The sequence below is a fragment of the Dipodomys merriami genome, unplaced genomic scaffold (genome assembly GCF_024711535.1).
Source record: "Dipodomys merriami isolate MVZ:Mamm:240054 unplaced genomic scaffold, mDipMer1.0.p SCAF_673, whole genome shotgun sequence".
Classification (NCBI taxonomy): domain Eukaryota; kingdom Metazoa; phylum Chordata; class Mammalia; order Rodentia; family Heteromyidae; genus Dipodomys; species Dipodomys merriami.
In genome coordinates, this window is record NW_027206261.1 from 287,686 (window position 1) to 304,827 (window position 17,142).

A 17,142-nucleotide genomic window follows, 5' to 3' on the forward strand; every position below is an offset into this window, starting at 1 on the left:
TTTGTATGTATGCATTTAATTTTATTTGGTATATACCACTATGACCTTATTGGAGGTGAAACCCATTACAGGATTAAAAAAAATATTTTATGATTAGTCAACTCCACAAAGACAATAATACTGCTGTGGAAGACCAAGGGGGGGATAATATATTTATTTACAAAGTCCTTATATGTAAACATTTAACCTATATACTGTTATTAACTTACAGTGAGAGAGCTTTTACATAGACAAGGAAATGATGCCCTGTATTTCTATTCATATTCAGCAATAGCATAATATAATAGAATATCAGATTTTCTTTTTGATTAGCATTATGCTTTTCTTATTTAACTTTCAAATGAACTAGATATATTTAGGTGTTATACAACTAAAACTATTCAAGCCAACATATTTGGCTTATAATTTTATCTTTAGAATAAAGTGCTATAAGCAACCTGGCAATCAACACTTTCTATAAGAACAAAACTACTTTTAAACATTAATTTACAAGATATACAACATTTATCTGGAATAGCTGAGATTTCAGCACAAAGTCATTGTCACATGTATAACAGCAGGATTTTTCTTTTTTTTTGCATAACATGAAGCTCTGAAATTTAACTGATGAATTATTGCCACAATGGCTTATTGTTGGCTTCCTACAAAAGAGGATAAGAACTACTAGTGTATTCTATCTTTTCATTTTTTGAGGTCACTTGACAGTAAATTTGCATATTCACCAAGTCTACTGAATTACAATATTGTCTACTATGAGTTTACAATATTGTCTACTATAATTACTGCTCTTTTGTAAGAGCAAATGCTAATGGAAATAACATGTATCACTTAAAAAAACAAAATCACAATTTTTTTTCCTTTTGAATAGAAAAAAAAATCTGTATTTTTGAAGTTGGTATGCAACAAGGCTAAAACAACAGAACTATAACAGAACTATAAAACGGTATACCTGACACAATATGTTGAAGAAATATGTATCTGTTTCATAGTTGTTATACTTATGATAATGCTCTACTAAGCTACAAACATGTAAATAGAATTTGTTTACTATATTAAATCCAATAGAATCATTAAGTTCTCATTCTCCTTTGTCAATTTATTAATCTTTATCTGAAAAGTCAATGATGAAAGCATTTGCCCAAACCTGCAGATCACGCATACTGTGGTCTCTTTATGATTAGAATTCTCCTCAAATTTCATTTCCTTAAAATGAAACTGAGAATACTTGTAAAACTAATAGAGAATGCTATAGTGTGAATCAGAACTAGAACTCATTGGACGGTGAAGTATGATTTTGGCATGTGGTTTGTCTTTCATGAAAGTAAGATAGGCTGGTTCTACTGTCCCCTGTGCCAACCTCATAGACATGAAAGCATCTAGGCTTCATTTCCTCAATGCCCCGGTAGAATGCTCGACAAAAGGAACAATATAGTTCAAATAAATAAATAAAAGGGTTCAACAAAAGAGCACCATCCTATTAGAAGTCTGAGATAACATAAATTGAAAATGAAGTGGTCACAATAATGATCAAAACTCCAGCTATTATACTATGTGGACCCAGGCTAGTCTAAACCTAAAGAGCTTTAGGACAGGTACATGATTTGAAAAACAAACTTCAAAATTATAGCTGTAATAAATGGTAATACAGACTAATTTTAAAGCACTAGTGACATGTTACGTTGTATTGCTTCTTGAACATTCCAAATAAAGCCTGTCCATGTCAGGTTTGGGCCATTATCCTGCTAAAACAGAGAGCACTGTATTTATTCAAAAGCCCAGATTTCAATGTCTTGGATAAAGAAATCTTCCTTCTTAGAAAGTGTACGATTCCCAAATGTTTTACAAGAATGGCTTCTTCCATGGTAAAGATCTCCATCAAGCCAAAGGGCAAATTCTCCACTGAAATACATAAAATAACACTCTTAATAACCATACCTTAATTTATAGAATAATCTAATTAAGGTATTTCATGTCCAAATACTGAAGATAATTACTTTTTCCAAGCCTATTCTACTCTTTATGATACTAACACAGAAATCTTCTTTACAATCCTTCATAAAATATCACTTGGTACACAGATTAAGGAATGAATCCATCAAAACTAGCTTTTAAGACAGGCACATTCTCTTCTTCACTTGGTGTTACAAGTTTCTCTTTGTAGGTGCGGTGCTGGGGATCAAATGTTTGGTACTTGCTCTACTAAACTACATTCTCCAATAGTTTTACTTTGCCATATATAGGTAACATGGTTTAAAGTAACAGAAGCAAAATAAAATGTACTGTTAAAAGTCTGATAAATGAAGCCACATTTCTTTGAGATATTTATAAAGAGTAATTAGAAAGAGTAATTTTGTTAAAAAGATTATCGGTGTCTGCATTGAGTCCCTCCCCTCTGCCCCTCCCACCCGCCTCGGGACATTTTAACTTTGTAAGAAGTTTTGGTTTTCTGGGTTGCTGGCCAAATAGGTCAGCTTAAACAATTTTAAGTACATTAAAAACTGATGCTGAAATACAGTAGGAACCAGACAGAAAGCAGATATAATATGAATTTAAAAGACAGATAATAAGGCCCAATAGATATTATTGGAATATATAAGGAGAAAAAACAAGTTTTGATAGGGTGTATTTCTAGCCTATAAAAACTTCTTTTTACCCCATAGAAGAAGGAAGAAGGGACAAACACAATACAATACATAATATAATGTCCAGAGATACCTCCTGGATATTTTCATTTGAAAAAAAAATAATTAGCCCACTCAGTGGGCACTATCTACATAAAACTGGAAAATCCTTTAACATCTTCGGAATAGAATTGGTTAAGTACAGTGACTATGGAAGAAGAAAAAAGTATTCTACATTCTTAATTACTATCATCTAATTTCTGTGTCTAAAGATATTTCAAGCAGAACTCAGGGAGATGCTTGAATTACTAGGGAGACCATTTTAGGCAAGACTAATACAGTTCTCATGTAACCCCAGTTTCAGGAGAAGTGAGTTTTTAGGTCAGGCCCGACCATTCCTGTATAGTGCTACCTGATCTCTCTGCACACAGCTATTTCCTTTCCCACTTCTCTGTTATGTTGTGATGCAGCCAAAGGGCCCACACCAAAGAGCAGACAAATGGGGTGACCTAATCTGGACTTTCAGCCTGCAAATCTGTAAACTAATAAATCTCTTTAAAGGTATTCAGCTTCAGGTACTTTGTTAAAGCAAAAGAAAATGCCCTAATAATGGGAATCCTAAATAGAATTTTGGAATAGTAAGTCTCTGAAAATTTTATTTTCTGAACATATATGCTTATCCTCAAATATAAGAAACTTGTTGCCTTAGATAAGTCAATAGTTAGGTTAGCTTGGTAGAATCATGCTACACAATCAAACTCCAGTTCTAGAAGATGTTTTAATGACATTGAGCCTATTTATTTATTTATTTATTTATTTATTTATTTATTTATTTATTTATTTATTTATTTATTTATTTATGTTGGTCGTGGGGTCTGAACTCTGGGCCTGGATGCTGTCCCTCAGCTCTTCAGCTCAAGGCTAGCACTCTACCACTTGAGCCACAGTGCCACTTCCAGCTTTTCCTGCTTATGTGGTGCTGAGGAAATCAAGCCCATGGCCTCATGCATGCAAGGCAAGTACTCTACTGCTAAGCCACCTTCCTAGCCCCTGATCATGTTATTTATAAAAGCATTGATAAAGTTTGTTATAGTTGATTATTATTCTGAAGAGCTAACAAGAACATCTACAACTACCATTTTGGGGAAAGCTGATGAAATTCTTCTTGAACAAAAGTAATGCAAGTGGACAATGTTAATTTTATTTGCTGAGCCCAACAACTAAAAATAATCAAGGCTGGGGCTGGGAAGGTGGCTCAGTGGTAGAGCGCTTGCCTTGCATGCCTGAGGCCCTGGGTTCGATTCCTCAGCACCACATAAGCAGAAAAAAAAAAGCCGGAAGTGGCGCTGTGGCTCAAGTGGTAGAGTGCTAGCCTTGAGCTGAAGAGCTGAGGGACAGCACCCAGGCCCAGAGTTCAGGTCCCATGACTGGACCCCCCCAAAAAATAATCAAGGATACAATAACCATAGTTACTTTTTAATCATTGTAATTATGTCTTCCAAATGCTTACTTATGCAGAAAATAAAAAAATTGCTAGAATCATATAGGATGATATTCTTGAATAATAATAAAACTCTGGGCTAAATGAACTGGTATTACATATCTGTAACAAACACTTTTACAGATCTGGTAATTATTTGACATACTTGTACCTGATACTGAAAGACTGAAAGCTAATGCTTGCTAAAAACTATTTAAGTAGTATGTGTTATGTGGTAGAAGGACTGGACACTAAGCAAAGTTGAGAAATTAAGAAAACACAGCTCCTCAAAGTTGGAGTTCTTGTTAGGTCAAAAGAATCAAATTGACCTAGATAGTTAAAGGGAAAAAGAAAACAAAACACAAGTCCCCCCCCCCCAAGAATGTCGGTGTTATCAAATCTTTTCTCAGAAACATAAATTGTTATTGTCTAACGTATTTATCCAAAATATTGATCAAAATACAAGGTAACTATTGAACTTGTCCAACACACTGAGAAAAATACACATCAAATTTATTTGAAAAATCTTAAAGTCTAAAGCTATAAGGATAGTTCCCTTTCAAATTGCTAAGAGACACTGTACTCTAAAGAAGATAGGTTTTAAAGAGAATGAACTAAATAAATGGGATGGTAGGACAAAAACATAAATATTCCATTAACAATTTAAGTTCTATACTTGAGCATCTTCTTATATACTTTGCCAAAATATACAAATTAGATTCCAATATCAAAATAGTCCAATGATTATTTTATAAATAATCTAAATGCATTTTTATAACTTTCTTAAAAATCTTAGTGTGGTTGCAAGGGGTAACATTGTATTCATAAGACACATTATATTCATAAATTGATTTGTTGAATGGCAACTCCTCTGTACAACTACTTAACAATAATAAAAATATTCTTTAAAAAATCTCATAGTGAAATATCTAACAAACTTACCCTCCACCACCGAAAGCTAGTGAATCCATGTCTCCTTTGATAAAAAACATATTATCTCCTGTCCACTTAAAGACCTACATGAATGGGGAGGAAAAAGGCTTTCAATAAAGAGACAAAAATGGTACTAAAAATAACTACTCTCAAACCCAATAGAGTTTGCAAAGTCTAAACAGATAGTAACAGGAAGAACCACAAAGAAGTTTAGCATAGAAGAACTGGTGTCTTCGTTTTCAGTGTCTATATGACTCAATTTGAAAGCACATGCTATACATTTATTTCTAACTATTCAAATCTTGATAACTCTTCACACATCTCTTTTTCTCCCTTGCTTGCTTGCTTGCTGAGCCCCATGCTTGCTAGGTAGATATTCTTACCATTAGATTCTTTTTCTTTAGTTATATTTCAGATAGCATCTCCTGTTTCTTCCCCAGGCTTGGATCAAAATATGATCCTGATGGTCCTATTTCAGGTTCCCATAGAGTTGAGACGACAGGAATGAGACAAAATGCCTGCTTATTGATAGATGTACTAACTTTCTTCCCAAGCAGGCCTCGAACCCATAACCCTTTCTCCCATCACTGCCCTTAGAGTAGCTGGCACTACAGATGGAAGTCACTTCTGACTCTACTTCTCTCTTCTGACATTAGCTTTTCTTTGAACTTTTAACATAAATGTACATTATATCTGAGAGTTATATCTTCTTTGGGAGGCACAGGTTTTCTGTTTCTTGTTATATTAGCCATGTTCACAATGTGTACTTATGATTCCAATTTGTTCTCTAAAGAACAAGGAGAACTTAGAACGTTTGAGAAATCTGAAGGCAAAATTAAACATTAATATTCTTAATTATTTATTTCTAATCTTCTAGAGGTGATTAAACTAAACCTAATGTCTATTACACGTAACAGTTTAATAGCCTATAGCACCTTACCTTTATCACATTTTTTATTCCTTATAATTTTCAATAAAGCTTTCTAACACTCATACATTCATCTGCTTTGCCAAATTATTGTACTTATCAAGAAGCAACAGTATTCAAAGGTTTGTAAACCTGAAGCTTCAAATTGTGATAACTGAGCTCTCTCAGCTATACCAACTGACTAATCTGACAAGCCAGTTAAGCACAGTATTTTTTTCTTTCTTTGGTGTTGGTCCTGGGGAACTCATGACTTAGGAGCTGTCCTTAAGCTATTTTGCTTAAAGCTAGTGCTCTAACACTTGAACCACAGCTATACTTCCTGGTTTTTGGTGCTTACTTGGAAATGAGGGTCTCACAGATTTTCCTGCCTGGGCTGGCTTTGAATCATAATCCTCAGATCTAAGCCTCCTGAGTAGGTAGGATTACAAGTTTGAGCCACCAGCTCATGTATGCCACCATGATGAATGCCTGGTAACATGTCAGGTATAGTACACGATTCTTATTATTTTTTGGGGGGTTCCGGTCGTGGGGCCTGAACTCTGGGCCTGGGTGCTGTCCCTCAGCAATTCAGCTCAAGGCTAGCTCTCTACCACTTGAGCCACAGTGCCACTTCTGGCTTTTTTCTTTTTGCTTACGTGGTGCTGAGGAATCGAACCCAGGGCCTCAGGCATGCAAGGCAAGCGCTCTACCACTGAGCCACCTTCCCAGCCCTCTTATTTAATTTTTGACAATCTTTTTATATCATTTTATTCTGCAGGAAAGCTGCCTAAGTTTAAACCAGTGAAGTTATCAGCATAAGAAAGAAATGCAAGTTGAATTGAGTGCATCATTCAAGGTGCTTGTGCTTCTCTTTCTACCATCGCTATATAAATAAAGTATTAAAAATGTCCTTACCTCAAACTCCGGGCAGAATGTAAAAACAAAGGTCTCTCCGGTACCATAAAAGCCATCACTTACTTTAAATGGCTCAGATGCTAATGCACCAAAAACCTAAGGACAAAAAGATCATGTTCAATGATGTGACTATTAACTTGTTTCATTAAATACTATACTTCATCATATATATGTACATATATATACATATATATAAATATATACATATATATAATTTGTTTTTTTTTTCGGTCCTGGTGCTTCAACTCAGGGCCTAGACTCTATCCTTGAACCTTTCTGTGCTTAAAGCTAGTGCTCTACCACTTGAACCACAGCACCAATTCCAGCTTTTTCTGAGTAGTTTATTGGAGATAAAAGCATTTCAAGGACTTTCCTTCTCAGGCTGGCTTTGAATTTCGTTCCTAAGAGCCTAGCCTCTAGAGCAGCTAGGATTACAGGCATGAGCCACTGGTGCCCAGCTCATCATACATATTTAAAATGAAAAAGAAAACTGGGATCAGAAGTAATTTTACCAACTTTTATTTAAACATAACAATTATTATATAATTCACATTCTTGACAAATACAAAGCATATTAGGTTCTCAATGGGAGAAAAGAATTTTTCCTACTTTGAAAACAAAAATAAATTACAGAAATCTACAATGTGGTTAACATTTCAGGGGCAGTTACTGGCATAATGTATACATAAGAAGGACACATGCTGCTATGGATGTCACTGTAAGAAAGCAGATGTCTTTATGAGTTTGGCAAACATTTTGCTACTAAAAAGTGTGTTATTTATTTTTCATCACTGGTCAGAAAATTCTGTAAGACTAGGTTTTGATCTAAATTGCTTGGCCTTTAGCTCTATGGCCTTGCATATTATACCACACACACATCAGATGTCCTAATGAAAACATAAATGGATATGAGAGCTGGACAAGTCACCTCTGTTCTAGATCTAAGGCGCCACATTACAAAGGGAGAGGATAGGGCATGTCAGGTGATCTCTATAGTCATTGTCTCTCTTGACATTCTATTTTTATTCTTCACTTTTTAAAAGAAAAACCTCCTGGATTGAGAGGTGATTTTGGAGAAAAAAATCATACAGAATATAAATTTACAATTCAATTTATGATTATCACTAAGCATAATACCATGTAATAAGATTTTGAATTTTAATTTAATGTTCCCAATTCTTATCCCTACTATTATGTGTAGCAGTACTTCATTTATTTTCATTAGTATAAATATCTTTTGAGTATACAACCTGTGTAAATTAATTCTAAAATAGAAATGAGAGTATTAATCTTGTAGACCTTTTGATGATTAAATAACAATGCAGATGAAGTAATTAGTCAAGTAGTGAAATTTGTATCAATACTGTGATTTCTTCTCATTACTTGTAACTAATATGAAGTTATTGTAAGAAACTAGTATTTTTCTCTCCTAAAGTTTCATTCTTATAATTACTACTATACACTTGACATTATCAAAACTTTATGCTCCACAAACCTCATTTTTCTCATCTTTCTCATAGCCATGAGAAAGATGGGCTCATCCTATATATAGCAACATAGCTTTCTCAGAGACAGTGGTATAATTAAAACATAGTACTACAATACATTCTGTTCATGCTTCTATTTATCCTTTATAATACTCAGCATTGCCTAGAATTTATTAATATTACCCAGTAATTATCAGTCACAAAGTAAATATGTATCAATGAAATACTTTCTTGACAAAATATTCAAAAGTTATGTTATATAATTTCTTTAAAGTATGTAAGGTATGGATACAGTTAGTTTATCATACCTGTCCATCACTGTCCTTAATCACCATCAGCACTGGGGTGTCTAAACCTGTCATTGTTCGGTAAAGGGTCTTCAAACTTGTGCCATGCTTTCCAGTACCATAAACAAGAGTCCATGGATAGCCAATAGTTCTTGGGGGAAGATGTTTGGTTAGCTTAGAAAAACAAAATGTTAGCTTATTGTCAATATTAATATTAATAAAAGTTGGAATTTAGTCATACATATAATATAGAAGATAAAAATAACAATAGGAATTATCATTCTCCATGATTGCCAGATGCCTGAAGAGTAATCTTATATTTCATGAAATATTATTTGTTTACCATGAAAGACTCATGCTGGATTATGTATTGCTTAATGTCAACTGCATGTAATTAAAAGAAATTACAATTAAAACAAATAATTAGCAAATACCTCCAAACTAATAACTCATGTTGCACTATCAGAAATCTTAAAAAAAAATTTTTTTATTAATAAGTTTTTTCTTGTGAAAATACTGTACAGAGGGATTACAATTACATGAGCAAGGTAATGAGTACATTTCTTATCAAGCATTGTTGCCTCCTTTGTTTCTCCTACTCCTACCCTCCACCCCCATCCTCCCCCCTTCCCCCTCCCTGCCAAACTTGTAAAGTTCATTTTTCGACATAGCATCTTATACTTTCATTGTTGCAATGGGTCCACCTATATCCCTATTTAAACTATTTTTTCCCTTACCCTCCCCAAATTATACCAGCATCAAATACAATGAAAACAGGGGTTATTACATGGGGGAGGGACATACAAAGCAACCAAAAAAAATCACCTTATAAATTGGTTAGAAACAATAGCAAGAAAGAAAAACCACTTGAGTCCTTATCTTTGGGTTCATTTCGCCTAACATCAACTTATCTGACCTTTTCTTCTTGTCTAAGACATACACTAGTTATTGCAAATAAGGGAAACCAGGGGACCTATGTTTCTTTGGGCCTGGCTTACTTCACTTCTGCATGGCAAAGGACATAGCTAACAATTTCAGTAGAAACCTTACAGATTGGGAGATCTTCACTGGCCATACAATGGACAAGGGTCTCTTATCTAAAATATACCTGGAACTCAAAAAATTAAATCTCCCAACAACAAATCCTCAAAGAAACAACTGCCCAATAAATAAGTGGGATAAAGACTTACAGAGAAACTTCTCTGAAGAGGAAAGAAGGATGGCCAATAGACACGTGAAGAAATGCTCAACCTCCCTAGCCATAAAAGAAATGCAAATCAAAACAACACTGAGATACCACCTCACCCCAGTTAGAATGGCTATAATCAAGAACTCTAATAACAACAGATGCTGGAGGGAATGTGGATAGAAGGGAACCTTACTGCATTGTTGGTGGGAGTATAAACTTGTTCAACTACTTTGGAAAGTAGTATGGAGGTTCCTCAAAAGACTCCACATAGAACTCCCCAAGACCCAGCAATCCCACTTTTGGGCATTTACCTGAATGATCACAAACAAGACCATACTAAAGCTACCAGCACAACTATGTTTATTGCAGCTGTATTTGCCATAGCTAAGATATGGAACCAACCCAGATGCCCCTCAGCAGATGAGTGGATCAAGAAAATGTGATATATATACATAATGGAATTCTATACCTCCATCAGAATGACATTGCCCCATTTGTTAGGAAATGGAAAGACTTGGAAAAAATTATATTAAGTGAAGAAACCTTTTTTATAGATCTGTGACTTTCAACAAGTTAGATCTGTGTGAAAACTTGGGTCACTTAAAAAATGCACAATAACAACAGCTATTCCTACAGCTGTTCTAATAGCTACATGAGATGAAACACATACATACATAAAGAGCATTGTGTGGTGTGGTGACACACCCCACTAATTATAGTATTGGCTCGTTAAGAGAGGAGGGTTGCAAGTTCAAGGCCAGACTGAGCTATGCAAAATTTTTGTTTCAAGTTCATACAAGCAAAAAAACAAATAAATAATGGCAAGTTTATATGTAAACCTCTGCTTTTGTAAATCCTCTTAGTGTTTTATATTAATATCACCTGCTACATTGTGCTTATTCCGTTTTATGGGAAAGGAGCAACAATAGGAGTAACCTGGTAACACATAGCAAAAACAATTGAGAAAGGCAGTTTTATTCTCAGGAACACACACTAAGAAATGCACCTGTGCAGATATATCATACCTTTTCAATTTGATCTGGTAGTAGGAGTTCACTGGGATCACTTAGGTTAGGTCTAAAAGATTCAGACTCCAGGTCTGCTTTTATTGGAGCAACCTGCTTTGAATTTATGTCTTCTCTTGTAGTGATCTAAAATGTAAACAATAGCAATGTATTAATATGACATTTTTTGTGATTTTCATTAAAGAATCTCAAGTCTTTTGATTTAACTAAAACTTACAGTTTAGAATAAGATTAGAGTATTCACTTATGATTTTAAAGCAAAGATGTCTTGTCTACTGGTCTATTCAATGCAGAAAAAGATTTGAGAACAAAGACAGTTTTCTCGTATGCTCTATGAGGAAAAACTGGTAATGAATTCTAAGCCCCCATATTTATGTGTAATAGAAGATAGCTGCATGCACTCATTTGACCTCAAGGTCCAAAAGTAAACCAGCCAAGCTTGCTTTTTAATTAAGTGCTCTTTAAAATATATAGTGCTATTATTTTCATGCTTAGCACAGAAGCTGTCAGGATGAAGAAAAGCTCCTGGAGATCAAATTTTTAAAGACCAGTAGAATAAAAAAATATTACTTTCTTTTCATTGGTGCATATGTGTGTGCGCGCGCACATGCTTGGGAAAGTTACCATTTTTCAGGGTTTTTTTTTTTTTTTTGAACATTTTCTACACATGGAATCATTTACCTGCTTTAATCAAATAAAAAAAACTTCAAGGTTAAGTCATTTAAAAGTCTGTATTAAAGGTTAGATCACATTCCTCTACTTGATGGAAATCATCTCATTAGTATTATTAAAATGAAAAAATGCTTACTAATTAGTTTATTCTTAATGTCTACTTTTTATATTAATTTTCCTGTATAAAACACTATAACATTAAAACGATTAAAAGCAATGAAACAATTATTGATGAAACTTTAATTAGCAAGTACGCAGAATGCTGTTGGAGCAGATAACTAAAATGCAGCAAAACTCAGTGACTGATTCCATACAGAAATGAAATCTTGCTCAATTACTTTGTTCTTCTAACAGATCTCTTATCAAACCCAGATAGCATGTATTTTCAACCAATACATGTTCTAGAACTGAAATGTTTTTGATGAGAAGCTAAGTACTGATGCCTTCACATCAGCCTAACATTTTAGCCATATTTAAGTGATGTGAAAAGTTAGACACCCAGAAACACTAGGAAAATTAAAAGAAAAGTATTCAGTAGTTCTACCCAAGTCATGAATATGTATTAAAAGAAAACACAAAACTAATAGACAAAACTGAAAAAAATGAATTTTCAATTATCTCTTTTTTCTTGCTAAAAAGTAATAAAGATAATTTCACAGAATTTTAAATAATTTCATCTGGCTCTGGTGCCCACACTATACTATTCTAATACCTCAAAAATAAAAACAAGATGTCCCATTAAGATATTTGATGGGGGAGTTCATATAACCAAAATAGCCTTGAGGAAGAGAAAATACTTACTATCCAACAAATTTACTTAAATTTCCCCATAATCTTATATCTTTAAGATTGTTTAGTAGAGATTTGATCACAAAATCAAAGACTACTAATATTAAATTAAATGAAAACTCATTAGTCAAAGAAACACAGAGTACTGAAAGGGGGTTCTGAAGTGATAGAATTACACTGAATACTTTTCAAATGAAAGGATGACAGAAAAGATAATCCTAGAGCTCTTCAAGGTAAAAGAATTTTCTGATGGGTTATTTTAGCACTTCAGTCAAAACAAATCCTTCAAATTTGAGATTTGTCCTGACAAAAAAGACTAAAACCAGGCACTATGTAACCTCTGAGGGGTTTAAACTACTGAAGGGGGCACCTGGAGACGTCTGCAGAGTGTGCGCAGTTCTTCAGTATTTAGAGCATCGATCCTGCGGTGATACTCAGCCACTGATACTACCTGAATGTGGAGACAGGAAGACAATAATTCCACTGACAGTTGAGGAAATATCCACACCAAAAAAGCAAGAAAAGAAAAAGGAGAAATTTAAATGAGGAAAGAGAACTGTGATCAGGACTTCTTTCCCCCAGTCCATGCTGAAAATCCAAGAGATTTACATCAAACTAGAGCAAAATACACGTGGATTTGTTTCACAACTACTTGAAAACAAAAAATTTATTGTATGGACTATTTCAAATAGACTTGAATTTAGTTGAATAGAAATGGTAGTTATAAAAGAGTGGCTACATAAAATATAACATGTTTTACTAACACCAAAAGGAACGTACAAAATCTGAGTCTTACAAGAGAGTGGTAGTCAACTTATTCCCTCAAATCAGCTGAGCTCAAAAGCGTCTTAAAGGCCACGCTGAAAGAGTTTCCTCTAGGTACAAGGGACAAACATACTCATCTATGTCAGAAAGAGTGGAGGAGGCCAGAGAAAAGAAATAAAGTATATTTTAAAACTCAGGGCAATTAAAATAAGGGAGGAGGGAGCTCAGGAAGTAGAGAATTAAATTTTCAAAAATATGCTTAACCAACAGTGTCTTCTGAGGAAAGTCAATTTTTCAAACGGCTGTTTTGCTAGATTTTTTTTTTTTTTTTGCTGTTTTGCTTCTATTTTATAACTTTATGGTTTGTAGTGACGTTATTTGTGAACAAACTTTACTACTTTCTAAAATTCTATCGTTGCCTGGACCACTCTCTTCCTTGATGCTGAATTTGAAAGCCACATGACAGATAAACACCATTACAGAAAGACACATAAGAAAAAACATATTTCTTCAAGCTGACACAGTTACAGCTTTTTCAGACCAAGACAGAATGATAAGAATTCTTGCTAATATGGTAAGCTAAAATGGTATCATAAATAAGTGCTTATTTTCCTCCTATGATAAATTAGGACAGATTGCATATAGTGGGTGCACACAATAAATGCAGTTCAATCATTGGCTTATAAAGTATTTACAATGTCTAGTCAAAATATTAACATGTCCTGTACCTCCAGTCAATTCAAATGAATTGATCACCAGCTAACACTTGAAATAATTCTAGGAAAAGCAAGGATTGTTGAAAGCTATGACACATGTATGAAGAGGAAAAAAAAAAAGGAGAGATGTGGAATACATCCATTTGAGCTAATGTATACATTGACTTGTGTTAAGCAACAATGTGTACAAATGGTAGCTCACTTCATACTTATAACAACAACAAAATGGCTATGTACTCCAGCACAGGGAATAGGAAATCTTTTTTTCTCTCTATTAAACTCCTTGCTTTGCCACTTAAAAAAGCATCTACTTTTTCTCACTCGGGGTTTTAAATGGTAGTCTTGCCTCTTTAGACCTTTTAAATTCACTGCCTAATTAACCCTGTTATTTACTCATGCTCTGATGAGTGAAAACATAGAAAATTGTCGAGTGTGTAAATTGAGGGCAAAGATTTGAAACTCACTACAGAAATACATTTACTCTTTTCAAAAAAATATGGATAGAACTTGAATTCATTTTTATATGTTTGGTAATTCATACTCTATGTATAGAACTACTTCTTGGTTCACCTAAACAGTCAAATCAAATAGAAAATCTCTACATTTCTATAAAATATTCTGTATCACATTCCTGATTATTAGGGTACACAGATGAAGAAACCAAGACCTTCCACTTCAAAGTACAATCACCATCTGACTAAGAAGCATATTATTATTATTTTTTATTTTTGGTCTGGTCGTGGGGCCTGAACTCAGGGCCTCGGTGCTGTCCCTCAGCTCTTCAGCTCAAGGCTAACACTCTACCACTTGAGCCATAGCGTCACTTCCGGCTTTTTTCTTTTTGCTTATGTGGTGCTAAGGAATCAAACCCAGGGCCTCATGCTTGCAAGGCAAGCGCTCTACCACTGAGCCATCTTCCCAGCCCAAGAAGCAAATTATTAAGCAATAAAATTGTTTGGACAAACTAATAAGTCTCAATGGAAAGAAATAAGTATTATGAGCTACAATTCATAGAACTAAGTCTAGCTTTTTCATTCTTTAAGAAAAGACCCTAACATATATATTCTCTTAAGTATTTCCGAAAGATTGCCGGTATAAAGATAATATTAAATTCATCCATCTGTATTACAAATCAACAAACAATAAAAACAGGACCAGCCAGAAGAGCAGAGAAAGTTAATAATTTCTTTCAATCTCATGAATAAGAACATGTTCACCTATTGTACACATAAAAAACAATACACCTTGGCCTAATAGTCCTTACAGGATGTTCCAAGTGTTTCCCTCTGAAGATTACTCCAGAATAAGCAAAAACCCTCCCCAATTGCTTTGCCAGCTAACAAAACTCTAGCAAATGCTTGTGAATGTGCCATTTTATTATATATTTTTTATTATATACTTATATATTTTTATTACATATAATTTATAAATTGAGCCACAGTGACACTTCCTGTTTTCTGGTGGTTAATTAGAGGTATATTCTCACAGACTTTCCTGCCTGGGCTGGCTCTGAACCACGATCCTCAGATCTCAGCTAAGGTGACAGATGTGAGCCGTAGGGTCTGGCTATTGTACTCTTAATATAAGGAGAAATAAAAATGATAAGTAATCAGTGACATTTTCCAATCTACATTTTATTACACTTCTAAAAAAAGAGAAGGTACTATAAGTCTGAACTGTAATTTTACAGTTCACAAAATTGGGATGTAATAGCATTCTTAAAGTCACAAAAACTGTATCCTAATATTTTTCATCAAACAACTCTGTCATCATACAATTATGTTAAAATTTTACCTGGTTAAAATTACTGCTTTTAAAATAACACTTCATGAAACCATAGAAGGAAAGATATAAAAGGAGCAAGTTGATTAATCATATTAGATAAATGAAAAACAAAATTGATAGGGGAACAGAAAATGAAATACAGAATAAACTAAAAATAGAAAACAGTAAAGTTTTAAACATGACTTCTGCATTTAAAAAAGACTTCCTGGGCTGGGAAGGTGGCTCAGTAGCAGAGTGCTTGCCTTGTATGCATTAGGCCCTGGGTTCGATTCCTCAGCACCACATAATCAGAAAAAACCGGAAGCAGCACTGTAGCTCAAGTGGTAGAGCGCTAGCCTTGAGCTGAAGAGTTGAGGGACAGCACCCAGGCCCAGAGTTCAGGCCCCACAACCAGAAAAAAAAAAGCTTCACTTAAAAAAAAGAACTTCCTAATTAAAATATTTGTACACGATTCAATGATTCTCAGGAGAAAGCAGATATGGTCACTTTTAGGCAAAAAGAAATCTATACCTATGAAAAGCCATTTAAATAAAGTATACATATATTTTTGGTAGTTTTCTGAAGCAAATATATAAAATGGGTCTCAGAAAAGAGAGATAATCTTTTTACTCTATCAGAATACCTATTTACATGATCTTAAATTCTTTTGTGTTCTGTATGATATACAGAACAAAAAAATATACTTTCAAAATAAAATAAGCATAACTCATAATTATGATTCATAAAATGAATATAAATTAATAAACTGAATAAAGAGGTTAAAGTTTATGTTTCCAGTGTGTGTGTGTGTGTTGGTCCTGGGGCCTGAGCTCAGGGATTGTGTACTGTCTGATCTTTTGGGCTCAAGGCTAGCACTCCACTGGAACCACAGCTCCCCTTCTGGCTTTTACTTATTTATTCTTTTTGGTGATGGTAGTTAATTGGAGGTAAGAGTCTCACAAACCTTCCTGCCCTGGCTGTCTTAGAACAATGATCATGAGATCTTAACCCCTTAAGTAGCTAAAGTTACAGGAATGAGCCACTGGTGTGCCCATCTGTTTCCATTTCTTAAAATGAATAGTATCTGCTCATGTAACTGTAACCCCTCTGTACAGTATTTTCACAATAAAAATTTTATTAAAAAAGAAAAGGAAATGAGAAAAAATGAATAGTATCTATTATAATATGTTATCGTAGTATCTATCATAGAAGAGGGAAGGTGAATGGAGAAGGTGAATGAAGATAAATATGGTTGAAGCAGTTTATCTGTATAGATGGATATATATCATGGGTCCTGTTGAAGTTGTTTTAGATGAGAGATGGTATGAGAGACTAATAGAGGTAGTAAGTTTGATTGGGATACATTGTATGCATGAATGAAAGTATCAGAATGAACCTTCCTTTGTATAATTAATATGTGCTAATTAAAAATCATAAAAAAGAGGTTAAAATTGGAAACTAATAAGATCCAGTCTATCCCAATCAGATACCAGAAAAAAAAAAGAAATACTTGAAGAAATAACACTGGAAAAGTTTTCCAGAACTAAATAATCTACAGATTGAAGAAACATTCTGTACTCTAAACAAGAATT

At 34.1% G+C, this 17,142-nt stretch overlaps 1 protein-coding gene across 7 annotated transcripts in view; it reads right to left on the reverse strand.

The window, feature by feature from the left end:
• LOC138815856 (oxidation resistance protein 1) overlaps nucleotides 1-17,142 on the reverse strand; it is a 240,482-nt gene continuing 223,340 nt past the window's right edge. For 5 of the 7 annotated variants that reach the window (XM_070005234.1, XM_070005233.1, XM_070005238.1 and 2 more), the window contains 6 exons: nucleotides 12,676-12,756; nucleotides 10,845-10,970; nucleotides 8,652-8,804; nucleotides 6,857-6,952; nucleotides 5,044-5,117; nucleotides 1-1,899 (listed from right to left, as the gene is read on the reverse strand). In XM_070005234.1, the coding sequence (XP_069861335.1) occupies nucleotides 1,764-1,899; nucleotides 5,044-5,117; nucleotides 6,857-6,952; nucleotides 8,652-8,804; nucleotides 10,845-10,970; nucleotides 12,676-12,756 (666 nt within the window). In that variant the 3' untranslated portion in view covers nucleotides 1-1,763. The remainder of the gene's footprint in view (nucleotides 1,900-5,043; nucleotides 5,118-6,856; nucleotides 6,953-8,651; nucleotides 8,805-10,844; nucleotides 10,971-12,675; nucleotides 12,757-17,142) is intronic. The other 2 variants (XM_070005236.1, XM_070005237.1) reach the window with 1 other exon arrangement.